This window comes from Erinaceus europaeus, chromosome 9 (genome assembly GCF_950295315.1).
Source record: "Erinaceus europaeus chromosome 9, mEriEur2.1, whole genome shotgun sequence".
NCBI classification, from domain to species: Eukaryota; Metazoa; Chordata; class Mammalia; order Eulipotyphla; family Erinaceidae; genus Erinaceus; species Erinaceus europaeus.
The window spans coordinates 75,704,166-75,725,140 of NC_080170.1; the positions used below are offsets into that span (position 1 = coordinate 75,704,166).

Consider the following 20,975-nt stretch of genomic DNA (forward strand, 5'->3'; position numbering starts at 1 on the left):
TAAGTTTACGTTTTTGGTCAAGCAAGAAAAGAAAAGAAAAAAAGCAATTAATATAAAGACATATATAAGTATCATAATACAAGCATATCCAAATTAACTGAGTCAATCATCTAAATAAAAATTTAAGGATGAATAACTGGGAAGTTCTTCAAATAATTCAAATAAGGACTGGGAAGTGGCTCAGTGGTATATATAGCATATGCCTCCCATGTGTGAAGTCCTGAGTTCAATCCCTAACACATTATGTGGGCACTACAAATAAGAAATAATTGGAACTCTATGTAAACCAAAGCAAACCAAAGCAGTGTGCTTTTGTGACCCTCACCCAATGTCTCTAAAAGTATATTTTAAAAACTAGTTACAAGTAGTAACATTTTATAGTTTTTTAGAATTTTAGAACTTAAGAAAATATAATTTCAATAGCAATTATACTTCAATTAAAATAAATTTAAAACAATTTAAGCCTCTTACCTGTAAACAGTATTCACACTGGTAAGGCTTTTCTCCACTATGAGTTCTCTTATGCCTTTCCATATGATATTTTTGTATGAATCTCATCCCACATTCATCACAGCGAAATGGTTTTTCACCTAGTACATAATATAGAAAGTTTCCAACGAAACAAAAATTATAAAATAATGAATTAGTTTATTACAAAACCTAAGAAAACTATTTTGAATGTAGTCATAATTTATTCCTTTTAAATGACAAAAGGTTTCTCACGGGGCTGGGTGGTGGTGCACTGATTGAGTACACAGGTTATATTGCACAAGGACCCAGGTTTGGGCCCCCAGTCCCCACCTGAAGGGGAAAAACTTCATGAATGGTAAAGCAGGGTTGCAGGTGTCTCTATCTCTCTTCCCTTCTATCTCCACCTCCCCTCTCAATGTCTGGTTGTCTCTATATAATAAATAAATAAATAAATTTAAAAAAAGGTTTCGTATATATATGTCAATATGTATGTATATATATATATATACATATATATATATATATATATATATCTTTCAACTTAATTTGTCAAGAGCATTTTGATTTATAAAAAACAAGAATAGCACATCCCATACCATTAGAAATAAAAAACTAATAGCAGGTATATTCAACTTCCTTATCTATTATGCATGCACATAAATAACACACTCTTTAGAAGCAGAGAATCAGTTCTCAGAATACTGTATCAATAGAGTGATATTAAGTTTGTTTAAATCATACAAAATAACACTTTAGAAAAAAAATAAGGTTTTTTTAAAGGAAATGTTATCTACACATGATTGAAAGTAATTCTTGGCTAAACATTAATTCTTCAATTTTTTTTTTTTTTACTTTTCAAAAAATCCTCCAGTTAAATTAAGTCTAAATACTAGGGAAGGGCCTAGGGGACTGGGTGCATGTATACATGTACCTATAAGTTATGGGCAATTCTATACATCAAAGTAAAAGTGCTTAATTGTTTGCTGTGGTTAGACTTAGACCTAATAATATCAGCAGTCTAGTAAAAAGGACTTAAGAAGTCACCATAATTGCATAATCAAATATTTATTTCTTAAGCCTAGACATTCTCCTCTCATACCCCTACACTCTACTTCCTTCAATTACTACTACTCAGTTAAGTACACAATAAAGAAAATATATCTCCTAATCTTTTCTGACAGCATCAGCATTATTGCCACCCTTTGATAACGCTTTAGAAGAAACACTATACAACTAGTCAAGAGATATACTTGGCAAAAACTATCAAGTAAAGGACAATTACTGTCCCTATGAAAACCTTTATTAGAATCATCAAACAAGTAAGTCTAGTAAAACTTAAGGTTAATATAGATCCTACTAAAATCCTAGGTGTCTCTCTTCTTTAACTTGAAGCCAGACCCCATAAACCTAATTCTAGTGTGAAAACAACAAATGACACTCAATGTTTAACAATACTGGGAGGAAGTCTTAAGACTGTCAGATAAAGAAAGGACAACAAAAGCTGAATAAGGGCAAGAGACTGGCTCACTTAGTGATGGTCTTTTTGTTCAATACCAGGCCACCCATCATCTGGGGCCCGAGTCAAGAAATTCTTGGATTCCCACATAGATATGATGTGCCTAGACCTCTAATAAATCCCCCTCTCCACTATCACTGGTCACTTCTATCAGAAATGTCATTATAAGCCCTCTTGTGGACCTTTCCAGGACCTTGCAACCACTATAAAGTAGCAATGTTAGGGAAATGCCCCACTCTCTGAAGAGAGGCTAGGTCATCATACTCTGCCACTCGAAAAAATGAGTCCAGAAATAAGTGTGTCCTAGGATGTTCCCAGCTGTGACCACGGACTATAAACTCAGACTAACAAGGACTTAGAGGTTACACAGGTTCCTGTGCGAAATATGAATATACATGGGTGCTTGGTCAGATTGGTGGGGATAAATAGTTAATTGTTATTTATATATTTCCTTCAAGTTTGAGAGCTACTCTCTGCCCTAATCCAACTTTCTTGCTCTGTCCTCAGCTCTGACACCATCTCCCAAGGCAATAATTTTAGTCCACCTGCATGTGAGCTTTTAAGCTCAGGCAAAAATTACTAAAGTCATGGGTCCCTAAGAACATGCCTAAAATAAGATTTCCTAGCTTCTTTCCACCCTAAGATCCCCAGTCTCATCTGTTCTATTCCTACTTTCGGGTTCCTATTTATTGAACTTTTTGTCCTGCCTTTTATCTTACTACCTTTCAGCCACCAAATTGCAGATGCTAGAAGGATTCCATCCTGGCTTCCCTGGGCAGATGATCTCACCAATTAAGTTTCAGAACTTTACTTCAAGAGAGCCCTACTAGGGAAAGATAGAAACAGGCTGGAGGTACAAATCGACCTGCCAATGTACATGTCCATGTCCACTGGAGAAGAAATTAAAGAAGCCAGAACTCCACCTTCTCTGCACCTCAAAAAATAATTTTGGTCCATATTCTCAGAAGGGAGAGAAATGTTTGAGGCAGATGACCAGCAGGCTCTAAACACCAATTCCATCAGGACCCAGAGAGAGAAGAGGCAAAAAGGAAGGACACTTGGAATTAATGATTGGTATAGGTGACTGAAAGGAACAGAAAGCAGGACCATGGGGGGGGGGGATGGGTGTATATATATCTATATATCTATCTACCTATCTATATATGGCTATATAGATAACTTTAGAAATAATAGTCATTCCATATCTGTGACTGTGGGAGATCTACTACAGTTTCCAAGGGAGGGAATGGGGACACAGGACTCTCTGGTAGTGAGAACTGTGGGCCATTATACCCACTATCTCATAATTTTGTAAATCATTAACACTCTTCCATTTATTACAATACATAAACAAAAATTAGAGACTATGTGGTGGTGTGTTCATTAGAGAGCACACCTTACCCAAGGGTTCAAACCCCTCTCAGTTCCCACCTACAGGAAGCTTCACAAGCAGTGTCTCTCCTCTCTCTTTTCTCCTATAAAAAAAAATACAGGTGGGTAAAAAAACAGCCACCAAGAATGAGAGTCATATAGGCACCAAGCCCCAATGATAACCCTGGTGGCAAAGAATAGTAATAATATCTTTTAAAAAATTAAAGACTAAATTTCCAAAAATAAGGTTAGTTTACATTGATTTTATTTATTTTCAACTTAAGCCAGCAATTTCCATGTTCTTTGGGAATGAAATGAAATTGAGTATATAAATTAGATACATGATTCCTACCCTCCTATAATTTTTATTTTATAATTTTCTTAAAGACAAACTATCAGGTGTCATTTTATGGAGATATAACATAGTTTTAATGATAAAACCACAATCTAAATAAGATATGATTCTTTTTTGCCTCCAGGGTTATTGCTGGGGCTCAGTGGCTGCACCGCAAATCCACTGCTCCTGGAGGCTATATATATTTTTTCCCTTTTGTCGCCCTTGTTGTTTTATCATTGTTGTGGTTATTATTGTTGTTGTTATTAATGTCATTGTTGTTGGATAGGACAGAGAAATAGAAAGAGGAGGGGAAGACAAAGAGGGGGAGAGAAAGATAGACACCTGCAGACCTGAGTCACCACTTGTGAAGCGACCCCCACCCCCCCCCGCAGGTGGGGAGCCGGGGGCTCGAACCAGGATCCTTGCACCAGTCCTTGCACTTAGCTCCATGTGCACTTAACCCACCGCACTACCACCGGCCCCCTTAAAAATTTATCTTATATAATTCTTGCTTAGAAAACTACTGATTCTGAAAAGGAAGCCAGCATAAAGATTATGCAAAAAGACTTTTTTTTCAGAATTTATTTTTTTTTAATTTTTTTTCTTTATTGGGGAATTAATGTTTCACATTCAACAGTAAATACAATAGTTTGTACATGCATAACATTCCCCAGTTTCCCATTTAACAATATAACCTCCACTATGTCATTTATCATCCTTCATGGACCTGTATTCTCCCCACCCACCCACCCCAGAGTCTTTTACTTTGGTGCGATATGCCAATTCCATTTCGGGTTCTACTTCTGTTTTCTTGCAAAAAGACTTTCATGCCTGTGGCTCTGAGGTCCCATAAGCCAAGATGAGCATTTATCTGGTGTGTGTCTCTCTCCCACTCCCCCCCTTTCTTTGTGTGTCTTTCTCATTAAAATAAACCAAATATTAAAAAAAGAAGAAAGAAAGAAAGAAAGAAAGAAAGAAAGAAAGAAAGAAAGAAAGAAAGAAAGAAAGAAAGAAAGGGAAAGGGAGAGGAGAGGAGAGGAGAGGAGAGGAGAGGAGAGGAGAGGAGAGGAGAGGAGAGGAGAGGAGAGGAGAGGAGAGGAGAGGAGAGGAGAGGAGAGGAGAGGAGAGGAAAGAAGAGAAATTACTGGGAGTCGGGCTGTAGCGCAGCAGGTTAAGCGCAGATGGTGGAAAGCACAAGGACCGGCATAAGGACCCCGGTTCGAACCCCGGCTCCCCACCTGCAGGGGAGTTGCTTCACAGGCGGTGAAGCAGGTCTGCAGGTGTCTATCTTTCTCTCCTCCTCTCTGTCTTCCCCTCCTTTCTCCATTTCTCTCTGTCCTATCCAACAACGACAACAACAATAACAACTACAACAATAAAACAACAAGGGCAACAAAAGGGAATAAATAAATAAAACAAATATTTAAAAAAATACATATAAAAAAAAGAAATTACTAACTCTGGAAACTTGATATACTCAACAAAATTTTATTGAATCTACCCACAGTCCTGCAGTGGGAGGCTAAGATATACTTTTCAGAAAAGTAAAAAATATACTGTCTTCAAAAAGTTAGTAACATAAGTGGGGAAATGACACACACATATAAAGAGACAACTAACAAAACTATATCCAGTTCTCATTACATTAGTCCTCATTACTATATCCAGTTTATCATTACAATGCTATATCCTCATATTTTTTTTACTTAATCTTTTCCTCTAGTCAAAATGACAGACACATTATAAGGTGGTACCTAGTAAAACTATATCAAACTTTGGTTTGTCTACTCCTTACTTCTCCTCTCAACCTTTTCTTCCAGTCAAATAAAAATACCTATCATCTTGTATATTCTACCGCTACCTTGATTTCAATATTTCTTCAGTCAAGTATACCCACCTCTGCATATTCAAATACTACATTCCCTTTAAGACCAAACTCATCTCTTCCTGAATACTTTTCCCTACTCTTTTAGGGGAAAGGTTATCTGTATCTTCTTTCAATTTACATAAAATATCTCCAATAACATTCATTACTTTGATCTCAAAAAATGTTATTATACAATCTTTTTCTCCCACTAGATTATAAAGTCAGAATCTGGACTTAAATTATTTTTATTTAGTTCAAAAAAGTCTGTGTAACTGTACCAAGGAACAGCACAAATGATTCTTATGGTGGATTACTAGTGGAAGCAAATATTACTGTGAGCTGGTAGATTTGGAAAAGCTGCTACAAAGTATTAGGAACCAAGGTGAACAACTTTAAAAAGATTATGTATATGTGTTATTAAAATCAAGGAAAGAAAGTTTAGTGGGGGATAAGCGAACAATGAAGAGTTTAATTATAAATAAAAACAGAGGTTAGGAGATAGCACACCTGGTAGAGCACTAATGTTACCAATGCACAGGGACCTGCATTCAAGCCCCCAGCTCCCACCTGCAGGGAGGGGAAGAAACTTCCTGAGTGAGGGGTGGAGCCAAGATGGAAACTGGAAAGCAGCTCCTAGCATGAGCTCTGACAACAACTGCTTGAAAGCCTTAGGATCCTGGCCTTTAGCGGGACAAAGAAGGAGGTGTTCTAAATGTGACACCAAGCAGCCACCAGGTTCTGGATGCCAGCAAGATGCCAACCAGACTTCCTGGGACTGACGACCCCACCAATGTGTCCTGGAGCTCTGCTTCCCCAGAGACCCACCTACTATGGAAAGAGAGAGGCAGACTGGGAGTATGAGTCAACAAGTCAATGCCCATGTTCAGTGGGAAGCAATTACAGAAGCCAGACCTACCACCTTCTGCAATCCACAATGACCCTGGGTCCATACTCCCAGAGAGATAGAGAAGGGGAAAGCTATCAGGGGAGGGGATGGGATATGGAGATTGGGTTGTGGGAATTGTGTGGAGCTGTACCCCTCTTATCCTACGGTTTTGTTAATGTCTCCTTTCTTAAATAAATAATTTAAAAAAAAAGAAACTTTGTGAGTAGTAAAGTAGGGCTGAGTTTCTTTCTAGCTCCCTCCTCTCTCTGTCCTATCAAATACAACAAATAAAGAAATAAAATAATAATAGCTGCTAGGTACTGTGGTTTCATTGTGCTACCCCAATGATAACCCTGGCGGCAATAAAAAAAAAAAGGGGGGGCTGCATTCAGTAGAAATGGTAGCTAAAAAGAGAATTAGGGTGATGAAATACTTAAGTTTTAAGTGCATAGGAATTAAATGCAAATAAATTATTTCAAACTTTAAAGAAAACAGCTTCTATAACTGCTAGGGAGCTACCACACTTTAGGGGATGAAGAGACTTTACAATGGCTTTCAAACCGTGCTCTTGGGAACGCAACAGAGTCACTATAGGTTGATATTGCTGTGCTGTGATAGAAATTCTTGTCTTACTACATAAAATTCAGGACAAAATAGCTACAGTCCTTATCCTGGGACTCTCTGGGTTCAGACGCTACAATGAGAGCTGGTCTAAACCAAATCATGCATTTCAGAGATAATACTGAAGTCCAGAAATGTTTAAGGCACTTGACCATGGGGTTAATGAGTGAATAATAAAGCAATACAGTTGGGTGGGAAGAACATTTATTAAGGAAGTTTGAAAGTCAAAGAAACGAGAAACAATAAATGAAAAACAATAAACAATCCATACAAGAATAAGTAAAGGAGAAGAAGATATTTATTTGAAGGCAGAGGAAGGGTGCTGTGAAAAAAATATGAATAATGAAGTACAATTAAAATGAAATACTATGGTGAGTAATAAAAATAACAAGATCATAAAGGAATTAGGATAAAGAGCAAGTTAAGTATAAGGCAATAGTTTAGAGAGTAATTAAGGTACCATTTTTGAAATGCAGAATGTAAATGCACTGCTCATTAAGCTTGTAAGTTAGAAGTCATTTTTCAAAGGAGAAAGAGAAAATTAGTTGATTAGAATTACTTAATTCTGCTTGACAATCATAGATTGGAATTTTTTTTTTTTGCTACCAGTGTTTCTTTGGAGCTCTGTGCCTATGTGATTCCACCATTCCTAGGGGCTTTTTTGTTTTGTTTTTCACTTTTTTTTTCTTTATTAGGGGATTAATGGTTTACAGACAATAGTAAAATACAGTAGGTATATATGTAACATTTCCCAGGTTTGCACATAACAGTCTAGCTTCTCACCTAGGTCCTCCTCCACCATCATGTTACAGGACGTGAACAATTCCCCCACCCACCTCCATCGCCCCAGAGTTCTTAATTTTGGTGCAATACAACAAATCCAGTCCAAGTTCTGCTCTGTTTTTTCCCTTCTGTTTACATTTCATCTTCTATGAGTGAGATCATCCCTTACTCAACCTTCTCTTTCTGGCTTATCTCACTTAACATGATTCCTTCAAGCTCTATCCAAGATGACATGAAGAAGGTGAATTCACCATTTTGAATAGCTGAGTGTATATATAAACCCCAACTTGCTCAGCCACTCAATTTGTTGTTGGACAACGGGGTTGCTTCCAGATTTTGGCTATTACAAATTATGCTACTAAGAACATAGGTATACACAAATCTTTTTGAATGGTTCTGTTTGGTTCCTTAGGATATATCCCTACGAGAGGAATTGCAGTCATAGGACAGGTCAACTTCTAGCCTACTGAAAGTTCTCCAGACTGTTCTCCACAGGGGTTGTACCAATTTACATTCCCACCAGCAGTACAGGAGGGTTCCTTTGTCCCCACAACCTCTCCAGCATTTGTTGCTGCTACTTTTTCTGATGTATGATATTCTCACAGGAGCGAAGTGGTATCTCATTGTTGTCTTAATTTGCATTTCTCTGACAATCAATAACTTGGTGCAATTTTTCATATTTGTCAGCCTTCTGGATATTTTTGGTGAATATTTTGTTCATATTGTATCTCCATTTTTGGATGGAGGTCATTTTTGCTGTTGGCAAGTTTGATGATATATGTATTTGTCTCCAGAGTTATTGTTGGGGCTCGGTGCCTACACTATGAATCCACTGCTCTTGAAGGCCATTTCCCCCATTTTTGTTGCACTTGTTATTGCTGTTGTTGTTGGATAGGACAAAGAAAAACAGAGAGGAGGGGGAGGTAGTGGGGTGGGGGGAGACAGACATCTGCAGACCTGTTTCACCGCTTGTGAAATGACCCTGCAGGTGGGAAGCCAGTGGCTTGAATCCAGATCCTTATATCAGTCCTTGCGCTTTGCGCCATGTGTGCTTAACCAGCTGCACTACAACCTGGCCCCCAGTTCTTTATATATTTTTAGTAATTAGCTTCTCATCTGGTGCATGGCATGTAAAGCTCTCCTCCCATTTTGTAAGGAGTCTGCATGTTTGGGTGGTGGTTTCTTTTGCTGTGTAGAAGCTTTTTTATTTGATGTAGTCTCATTGGTTTAGTTTTATTTACTCTTCTATGCAATCGGATTTGTATAACTGAAGATGCCTATAAAATTTAGATGGGAAAGATGCTGCCAATATTTTCCTATAAGTATCTGATAGTTTCTAGTCTAACATCATCCAAGTCCTTGATCCATTTGGAATTTTCTTTTGTGTCTGGTGAAAAGTAGTGGCTCAGTTTGATTCTTCTGCCAGTTTCAACCCAATTTTCCCAAGACCATTTGTTGAAGAGACTCTCCTTACCCCATTTAATAGTCTGGGCACCTTTGTTGAAGAGATGTCCATAGGTGTGGGAGTTCATTTCTGGGCTCTCAATTCTATTCCACTGGTCAGTGTGTTTATTTATGTTCCAGTACCAGGCAGTTTTGATTACAATGACCCTGTAATACAATCAGATCTGGGAGTGTGATGCCTCCAGTTCTGTTCTGTTCTGTTCTCACAAGATTGTTTTGGCAATTCTAGGTATTTTCTGATTCCAAATAAGCATTTGCAGCTTTTGCTCTATTCTAAAAAAAAAAAAAAAAAAAAAAAAAAAAAAAAAAAAAAGACAAGACCCTGATGGAGAATGCATTAAATTGTATATGGCTCTGGTAGATTATTCACATGATGATTTTAATTCTTCCAATCCATGAACATGGAATATCTTTCTACTTTTTTAAAATCTTTTATTTATTTATTTATCTACATCTTTGTGTCTTCTATTTCCTTGAATAGTGACTCATAATTTTCAGTACAAATCTTTCACTTCTTTTGTTAGGTTTATTCCTAGACATTTTATTAATTTGTTGTTGTTGTTGCTACAGTAAAAAAGACTGATCTCTGGATTTCTTCTTCTGACTTAATGTTTGTATAAAGGAATGCCACTAACTTTTGTACATTAATTTTGTAGCCTGACACCTTACTATATTGCCTCATAATTTCCAGGAGCTTCCAGCTGGATTCTTTAGGCTTTTCTATGTATACTACTATATCATCCTTATGCTGTTCCATGTGCTTCACACCATGTGCACTTAACCCACTGCACCACCGCCCAACTCCCTATATCATCTGCAAATAGTGATAATTTGACTTCTTCTCTTCCAATCTGTAGCCCTTTAGTTCCCTTCTTTTGCCTGATTGGCAAGAACTTCCAAAATTATGTTGAATATTAGTGGTGATAATGGGTAGCCCTGCTAAGTACTTGATCTGAGGGGGGATGCTTTCAGTTTTTCACAATTGAGTATGGTGTTTACTGTAGGTTGACAATAGGTTAAGGAATTTTCCATCTAGTCCTATTTTTCCATGGTATTTTTATCATAAAGGAATGTTGCATTTTGTCAAAGGCTTTCTCTACATCTATTGAGATACTTATGTGGCTTTTTATTGATGTGGTGATCACACTGATTGATATACATATATTGAACTAGCCATGCATCCTTGGGACTATTTGTTTCAATAGAGAGTAGAAGATAGTAATAGAGAGGGAAAAGTGAGAAAACTAGAGAAGGAAAGGCATCTTTATCATTACTCCACTGATTGCAAAGCCTTCTTCCTACAGGTTTGGATTGGGGGCATGGACACAGGTCCTCATACATGGTAACATAAGTGCTCTACCAGGTGAGCCATCACCTGGCCCCCACAGATAGAAGATTTAATATACAGCTAAGATGATAGTATTCTACCAAACTAATCTACAGATTCAAAACAGAACTGATAAGCTTGTACTAAAATTCGTACGGTTATCAAGGGCTCCAGAATAATCAAAACAATATTGAAAGAAAAAAGCCCTACTGAGTTGCCAGAAAAGTCGTGATAATTCTCTCTCTCTCTCTCTCTCTTCATACACAAATGCATCATGACTTTTCCAACAACCCTACAGGAAGGCCTACCAAGGTCTAATTTTAAAACTACTACAAAGCTATGCTAATAAGTAACATAGTACTATAATGACATAAGAATGGGTATGGATATATATATTCTTTCACTTGTGATCAATTGATTTTTCCTTTGCAATTCTATCACCTCTGGGTCAGTTTCTTATTCAGAAAGACAGAGAAAGAAACACAAAGACCTTCTATGTGTTGTCAGGGCTTGAAGCTGAGTGCCCTCATAGCAAGGAATGCACTCTACCCAACGAGCTCTATCTGGTCCTAGTGAACTGATATTTTTCAACAAAGGTACCAAGACAAATTAACTAAAAAAAAAAAAAAAAAAAAAGGTTTTGCAGTAACAATGCTGGAAAAATGAATACTCATTTGCAAAAAAATAAAAATAAAATAAAACATTGGGAGTAGAATACCTACCACATACCAAATACAAAAATTTTTCTTTTTTTTTATTTTATTCTTTTTATTTATTTTATTTATTCCCCTTTGTTGCCCTTGTTGTTTTTTTATTGTTGTTGTCGTTGTCGGATAGGACAGAGAGAAATGGAGAGAGGAGGGGAAGACAGAGAGGAGGAGAGAAAGATAGACACCTGCAGACCTGCTTCACTGCCTGTGAAGCGACAACCCTGCAGGTGGGAAGCCGGGGTTCGAACCGGGATCCTTATGCCGGTCCTTGTGCTTTCCACCACCTGCGCTTAACCCGCTGCGCTACAGCCCGACTCCCCAAATACAAAAATTTACTTGAAACTGATCATATACCTAAATATGAGAACTAAAACCAAAAGCTCTTAGAAGAAAACATAGGGGTAACATTTGATCTTGAGTTAGGCAATGCTCCCTTAGATTACACCAAAAGCACAGTAACAAAACAAACTTTATAAAATAATATTTGGGCCAAGGAGAGAACTCAGCTTGTTGAAGCACAAGCTGTACATGCCTTCTCCATCAGAAACAACATAATGGGCCCTCTTGTTGGCCTCTATAGGGCCTTACCCTTAGTGTGGGTCAACATTGGTAAGGACTGCCCCATTCTCTGGAGGGAGGTTGGGTCAACATACTCTGCCATTTGAGGCAGACGGGTCCTGCAATGAGTTCAGCTTAAAATGTTCCTAGCTATGACTACAGAATGTGAGCTCAGACCTACAGGGATGCAGAGGTTACACATGGGCCCCTGATAAAATCAATGGGGTTTACAGTTAATAATATTTAATACTTTTACCCTATTGGGAGCTACTTTCTGCCCTTATCCAGCTTTATAGTCCTATTTCCAACTCTGACACCATCTCCCCAGACAACACCATTAGCCTACCTGCATGTTAGGTGTCAGGCTCAGGGAAAAATTAGTAAAGTCGGGGGTTCCCGGAAGATGGCGGACTGAAAAGCTGCTAGTGGCTTGAGCTCTGACCACATCTTCTGGAAACGGTAGGATTTTCTGCCTTTAGTAGGCCAGTCAATAAGGGGTCCTAGCGGTGACACCAAGGAGGTGACTATAACTTAATTTGGGTTAAAAAATAGAGTAGAAAAAAAGGGAAAAAAATTTTTTTCTTTTAAAATTATTAAGCACACCTCCCCCCCCAATAACCAATCCCTGGGGACCAGCTCCTAGCAGGCTCCCCTGTTGAGATCCCTTCTTTAGCAAGATTCCTGTCCCAGGAGGGAGTATCATTCATTCTAAGTCTATACCCTTCTGAAACCTCTGGCCTTTTTTCTTTCTAAGTAGCCAACCCCTCCACACCTCACCCCACATAGCTAATTAAATAATTAAAAATAAATAAATAAATAAACTCTTTCCTTTCACCGCTCTTTTTCTTTTTTCTCTTTTTTTCTTCTTTTTCTCATTCCTGTCATCCTTTCTTCCTTAATCCTACAGCTTCCAAAGCCACAGGCCCCACCCCCCACATCACCAAATAGTGTGCTTTTTTGAATTCACTGATACACATTTGGGAATTATTTTGGAGAAGAATTCTGACTCAGAGTAGACTCTCACTGCAAGTATCTCTACTCAACTTCCCTTCCTCCTTTAGCTACCCCTAGAATATACAGTGGATAGTAGATTTGCATAACTGTCTATTCTTGCTATCCCTTCTTTCTTTTCTCTTTCTTCTTCACTGGGATTTGGTTGCTATTTTTTCACGGACTGGAGAAATTGTTTGGCTAACTGGTAGTGATTAAACTGCTTCAATCCTTGCTTCAGATGTTACTGTAATTCCAGAGGTTGGTGAGTGCAATTGTCATAAAGGTATTTAGTACAGTGTTGCCTGTACTCAAGACACAACAACTGAGGAACAACAGACCATAAAAAAACACATAAATCAAAAAAATCGGTAGATCAAAAACAAATAAAACTGCTACTCCAATGAATGAAGAAAAGAGCCCAGAAGAAACTATATATCAGCCAGAAGTAACCATAGATAAGAAAAGTATGCAAGCAATAATAAACTTATTAATCACAGAAATGAAAACAACTTTGGAGGAAAGGAATGGCAGTATTAGGGAAACAACAGTGGAGAGCCCCAAGGAAAATACTGATTATCTTGAGGCAATTAGAGAACTGAAAGCTGAAATAGATGTAATGAAGAAAGAAGCTGAGGCAAGGGAAAGCAGACTAACAGAAGCAGAAAACAGAATTAGACAGAGGATCAGTTACAGAAAACTAAGAAAGAGGTGAAAGAGCTTAAAAAGAGATTGAGAGACACTGAAAACAACAACAGAGACATATGGGATGATCTCAAAAGAAGTAACATTCGTATAATTGGCCTGGCAGAGGAAGAAAGAGAGGAAGGGGGAAGCAAACATTCTAGAGGAAATAATAGAAGAAAACTTCCCAGACCTGAATAACAGAAAGGACATCAAGATTCAAGAGGCCCAGAGAGTACCAAACAGAATGAACCCAGACCTGAAGACACCAAGACACATCATAGTCACAATGAGAAGAAGTAAGGATAAAGAAAGGATCTTAAAGGCTGCAAGAGAGAAACAAAAAGTCACATACAAGGGAAAATCCATAAGATTACTGCAGACTTCTCCACTCAAACTCTAAAAGCCAGAAGAGAATGGCAAGATATCTATTGAGCCCTGAATGAAAAAGGGGTTCAACCAAGGATAATATATCCTGCTAGACTTTCGTTCAAACTAGATGGAGGGATCAAAACCTTCTTAGACAAACAACAGTTAAAGGAGGCAACCATCACCATTTCGGCACTGAAAGAGGTTCTAAAAGACCTCTTATAAATAAGAACATCACTATAATACTTGCAATATATCAGAGCAAACAAAAAAATTTTTTTTGAACAATGGTACTACAATACATTAAATCCATAATATCAATAAACGTCAATGACTTAAACTCACCCAGCAAAAGGCACAGAGTTGGGGGGTGGATCAGAAAACATAACCCAACCATATGCTGCTTGCAAGAATCCCATTTGTCACAACAAAATAAACACAGACTTAAAGTGAAAGGATGGAAAACTATCATACAGGCTAAAGGACCACAAAAAAGTGCAAGAACAGCCATTCTCATCTCACACACAATAGATTTTAAATTAAATAAAGTAATAAAAGATAGGCAAGGGCATTACATAATGATTAGAGGATCAATCAGCCAAGAAGACTTAACAATTATTAACATCTATGCATCCAATGAGGGACCATCTAAATATGTCAAGCACTTACTGAAAGAATTTCAAAAATACATCAATAGTAATACAATAATAGTGGGAGACTTCAATACCCCACTCTCACACTTAGACAGATCAACAAAGCAGAGAACCAACAAAGATACACGAGAATTGAATGAAGAGATTGATAGACTAGACCTCTTGGACATTTTCAGAGTCCTTCACCCCAAAAAACTGGAATACACCTTCTTTTCAAATCCACATAACACATAAACAAGGATAGACCACATGTTAGGACACAAAGACAGCATCAATAAATTCAAGAACATAGAAATCATCCGAAGTATCTTCTCAAACCACAGTGGAGTAAAACTAACATTTAACAACAAACAGAAAATTATTAAAAGCCACAGTATGTTGTTTAGAAAACTAAACAACATACTCCTTAAGAACCAATGGGTCAGAGATTCACTCAAGCATGAAATTCAAATGTTCCTGGAAACAAATGAAAATGAAGACACAACCTATCAGACTATTTGGGACACAGCTAAAGCAGTATTGAGAGGGTAGCTTATAGCCATACAATCACATATTAAACAACAAGAAAAAGCTCAAATGAATGACCTTACTGCACACCTCAAGGACTTAGAGGAAGAGGAACAAAGGAACCCTAAAGCAACCAGAAGGACAGAAATCACTAAAATTAGAGCAGAAATACACAACATCGAAAATAAGAGAACCATACAGAAGAACAATGAAGCCAAATGTTGGTTTTTTGAAAGATTAAACAAAATTGACAAACCCCTAGTCAGACTCACCAAACAAAAAAGAGAGAAGACTCAAATTAATAGAATTGTAAACGATGGAGGAGATATAACAACTGACACCACAGAAATCCAGAGAATCCTGCGAAACTTCTATAAAGAACTATATGCCACCAAGCTAGAGAATCTGGAAGAAATGGAACAATTCCTAGAAGCATATGCCCTTCCAAAACTGAACCAAGAAGAACTACAAAATCTAAATGCACCAATCACAGACAAAGAAATTGAATCAATTATTAAGAATCTCCCCAACAACAAAAGTCCTGGACCAGATGGCTTCACAAACGAATGCTACAAAACTTTCAGGAAACACTTAGTACCCATACTTCTTAAGCTTTTCCATGAGATTGAAGAAACAGGCTTCTATGAAGCCAACATCACCCTGATACCAAAAGCTGATAGGGACACAACAAAAAAGGAAAACTACAGACCAATATCTCTAATGAACATAGATGCCAAAATATTAAACAAGATCTTGGCCAACCGGATACAGTAACATATCAAAAAGATTGTTCATGATGACCAAATGGGATTCATCCCAGGAATGCAAGGCTGGTTCAACATCCTTAAGTCAATCAATGTCATTCACCACATCAATAAAAGCAAAGCCAAAAACCACATGATTATCTCAATAGATGCAGAGAAAGCATTTGACAAAATCCAACACCCATTCATGCTCAAAACTCTACAAAAAATGGGAATAGATGGGAAATTCCTCAAGATAGTGGATTACATATATAGGAAACCTACAGCCAACATCATATTCAATGGACAGAAGCTGAAAGCATTCCCTCTCAGATCGGGGACTAGACAGGGCTGTCCACTGTCACCGTTACTCTTCAACATAGTATTGGAAGTTCTTGCCATAGCAATCAGGCAAGAGAAAGAAATCAAAGGAATACAGGTTGGAAGGGAAGAAGTCAAGCTCTCACTATTTGCAGATGATATGATAGTATACATAGAAACACCTAAAGAATCCAGCAGAAAACTACTGTAAGTTATTAGGCAATATAGCAAGGTATCAGGCTACAAAAATCAATGTACAAAAATCAGTGGCATTTCTTTATGCAAACACTAAATCTGAAGAAGACATCCAGAAATCACTCCTCTTTACTGTTTCAGCAAAATCAATCAAATACCTAGGAATAAAGCTGACCAAAGAAGTGAAAGACTTGTATAATGAAAACTATGAGTCGCTACTCAAGGAAATAGAAACTGATACCAAGAAACAGAAAGATATCCCATGCTCATGGATTAAAAGAATAAATATCATCAAAATGAATATTCTCCCCAGAGCCATATACAAATTTAATGCAATACCTATCAAAGTTCCACCAAGCTTCTTTAAGAGAATAGAACAAACACTACAATCATTTATCTGGAATCTGAAAACACCTAGAATTGCCAAAACCATCATGAGGAAAAGAAACAGAAATGGAGGCATCACACTCCCAGACCTTAAACTATATTATAAAGCCATCATCATCAAAACAGCATGGTACTGGAACAAAAATAGGCACACAGACCAGTGGAACAGAACTGAAAGCCCAGAAATAAATCCCCACACCTATGGACATCTAATCTTTGATAAGGGGCCCAAAGCATTGAATGGAAGAAGGAGGCTCTCTTCAATAAATGGTGCTGGGAAAACTGGGCTGTAACATGCAGAAGAATGAAATTGAACCACTTTATCTCACCAGAAACAAAAAATCAACTCCAAATGGATCAAAGACCTAGATGTCAGACCAGAAACAATCAAATACTTAGAGGAAAACATTGGTAAAACACTTTCCCACCTACACCTCAAGGACATCTTTGATGAATCAAACCCAACTGCAAGGAAGACTAAAGCAGAAACAAACCAATGGGACTACATCAAATTGAAAAGCTTCTGCACATCCAAAGAAACTATCACACAAACAAAGAGACCCCTCACAGAATGGGAGAAGATCTTCACATGCCATACATCAGACAATAATCACCAAAATATATAAAGAGCTCAGCAAACTTAGCACCAAAAAAGCAAATGACCCCATCCAAAAATGGGCAGAGGATATGAACAAAACATTCACCTCAGAGGAGATCCAAAAGGCTAACAAACATATGAAAAACTGCTCTAGGTCACTGATTGTCAGAGAAATGCAAATTAAGACAACACTAAGATACCACCTCACTCCTGTAAGAATGGCATACATCAAAAAGGACAGCAGCAACAAATGCTGGAGAGGTTGTGGGGACAGAGGAACCCTTTTACATTGCTGGTGGGAATGTAAATTGGTACAGCCTCTGTGGAGAGCAGTCTGGAAAACTCTCAGAAGGCTAGACATGGACCTTCCATATGATCCAGTAATTCCTCTCCTGGGGTTATACCCCAAGGACTCCATAACACCCAACCAAAAAGAGGTGTGTACTCCTATGTTCATACCAGCACAATTTATAATAGCTAAAACCTGGAAGCAACCCAGGTGCCCAACAACAGATGAGTGGCTGAGAAAGCTGTGGTATATATACACAATGGAATACTATGCAGCTATCAAGAACAATGAACCCACCTTCTCTGACCCATCTTGGACAGAGCTAGAAGGAATTATGTTAAGTGAACTAAGTCAGAAAGATAAAGATGAGTATGGGATGATCCCACTCATCAACAGAAGTTGAGAAAGAAGATCTGAAAGGGAAACTAAAAGCAGGACCTGACCAAATTGTAAGTAGGGCACCAAAGTAAAAACCCTGTTGTGAGGGGTAGACATGCAGCTTCCTGGGACAGTGGGGGGTGGGAGTGGGTGGGAGGGATGGGTCACAGTCTTTTGGTGGTGGGAATGGTGTTTATGTACACTCCTAGTAAAATGTAGTCACATAAATCACTAGTTAATTAATATGAGAGGGGGGAAAATTAATTGCATGTCTCGAAGTTTTTCAAAACACAAACTGAATCTTTTTAATATATAGGCTGTGTAATTGATTTGCAGACTCTCTCAAAAGCCTAGACCAAATAGATCAGAAGCAACCAATAGCACAGATATATACAAGATACTGGGTACTGTACAGCAAACCCTAACAAAAGGACTTTTCAAAGTTAACCCAATTACCAAATAATGTGATGGTAACATTAACTATCGATTGTCTTTTTGAACCCTAAGACAGCAGGAACCTCACATCTCCACTATAGAGCCTCTACTTCCCCCAGTCCTGGAACCCTTGGATAGGGCCCACTTTCCCGTATGCCTCTCCCAATCCAAATCAAATAATATTGCATCTGCCGATCACAACTTAACCAACGCAACGATTGCCACCTCAACATGCTTCACTTCAGACTGTGTCCAGAGACTTCACGTGTGGAATGACAACCCTTCAGCTTCATTACTCGGGTGAGATCTTTCCTTTTATAGTACACTCTAATTTCATCTCAGGTGGTTCACTTTCTAACAAAGTCCCAGAACCTAGATATACACCAGTTTCTGTGAGAGAGAGCTTCTATGTGCACATGTATCCATAAACTACTGCAAAATATATACCTGAAAGCAGAAGTACACTAGAGTTTGCAGTGAGTACCTCCCTAACACTTCCTCTCCACTATTCCAAGCTTGGGATCCATGATTGCTCAACAAATTGTTTGGCTTCATATGTTAACTCTCTTTTCAATCACCAGGTTCCAGATGCCACCAGGATGTTGGCCAGTCAACGCCCATGTTCAGCGGGGAAGCAATTACTGAAGCCAGACCTTCTGCAACCCTCAACGACCCTGGGTCCATGCTCCCAGAGGGCTAGAGAATGGGAAAGCTATCATGGGAGGGGGTGGGTTATGGGGATTGGGTGGTCGGAATTGTGTGGAGTTGTACCCCTCCTACCTTATGTTTTTGTTCATTAATCCTTTCTTAAATAAAAAATATATAATAATAATAATAATATTGCATCTGCCGATCACAACCTAACCAACGCAACGATTGCCACCTCAACATGCTTCACTTCAGACTGTGTCCAGAGACTTCACGTGTGGAATGACAACCCTTCAGCTTCATTACTCGGGTGAGACCTTTCCTTTTATAGTACACTCTAATTTCATCTCAGGTGGTTCACTTTCTAACAAAGTCCCAGAACCTAGATATACACCAGTTTCTGTGAGAGAGAGCTTCTATGTGCACATGTATCCATAAACTACTGCAAAATATATACCTGAAAGCAGAAGTACACTAGCGTTTGCAGTGAGTACCTCCCTAACACTTCCTCTCCACTATTCCAAGCTTTGGGTCCATGATTGCTCAACAATTTGTTTGGCTTTGTATATTAACTCTCTTTTCAGTCATCAGGTTTCAGATGTCATCAGGATGCCGGCCAGGCTTACCTGGATTGAAGACCCCACCAATGTGTCCTGGAGCTCCGCTTCCCCAGAGACCCACCCTACTAGGGAAAGAGAGAGGCAGACTGGGAGTATGGACTGACCAGTCAACGCCCATGTTCAGCTGGGAAGCAATTACAGAAGCCAGACCTTCTACCTTCTGCAACCCACAATGACTCTGAGTCTATGCTCCCAGAGGAATAGAGAATGGGAAAGCTATCAGGGGAAGGGGTGGGATATGGAGATTGAGTGGTGGGAATTGTGTGGAGTTGTACCCCTTCCCACCCTATTGTTTTGTTAATTAATCCTTTCTTAAATAAAAAAAGAAAGAGGGTGTCTGGCGGTAGCGCAGCGGGTTAAGCGCACGTGGCGCAAAAGCGCAAGGACCGGCTAAGGATCCAGGTTCAAGCCCCTGGCTCTCCACCTGCAGGGGAGTCCCTTCACAGGCGGTGATGTAGGTCTGCAGGTGTCTCTCCTTTATCTCCTTCTCTCTGTCTTCCCCTCCTGTCTCCATTTCTCTCTGTCCTATCCAACAACAGTGACATCAACAATAACTACAACAATAAAACAACAAGGGCAATAAAAGGGAATAAATAAATAAATATATATAAAAAAAATAAAAATTAGTAAAGTCATGAGCCCCTTAGAATATTCCTAAAATAGACCTACTAGCTTTTTCCAAAATGGAGACCCTAAATCTCATTTGCTATCTTCTTGCCTTTAGGTTCCTGATTATTAAACAATTTGTTCTGCTTTATATCTACATGATTTTTCAGTCACCAAGTTACAGATACTACCAGGATGCCACCTGACTTCCCTGGACAGACAACTCACCAATGTACCCTGGAACTCCACCTCTCCAGAGCCCTGCCCCACTAGGGAAAAATACAAACAGGCTGGGAGTATGGATTGACCTGCCAGTGCCCATGTCCAGTGGAAAAGCAATTACAGAAGCCAGACCTTCCACCTTCTGTACCCCATAATGATCTTGGGTACATACTCCCAAAGGGATAAAGAATAGGAAAGCTTCCAATGGAGGGGATGGGATATGGAACTGGTGGTGGGAATTGTGTAGAATTAATTGTATGGTCTTGTCGATCATTGTTAAATTAATAAGTAAAAATTAAAAACAAAAAAATATGTGCATGCCTGAGGTTCCAGATTCGATCTCCACTTGCACCAAAAAAAAAAAAAAAAAAAAAAAAAAAATTAATGACCTGAAATTCTCCATTCTGTGTAGTGGAAAT

At 38.5% G+C, this 20,975-nt stretch overlaps 1 protein-coding gene across 3 annotated transcripts in view; it reads right to left on the bottom strand.

The window, feature by feature from the left end:
• Window positions 1–20,975, bottom strand: part of ZNF148 (zinc finger protein 148) — a 158,441-nt gene that overhangs the window by 8,269 nt on the left and 129,197 nt on the right. For all 3 annotated transcript variants that reach the window (XM_016194269.2, XM_060198206.1, XM_060198207.1), the window contains one exon: window positions 472–590. In XM_016194269.2, coding sequence (XP_016049755.1) covers window positions 472–590 — 119 coding nt within the window. The remainder of the gene's footprint in view (window positions 1–471; window positions 591–20,975) is intronic.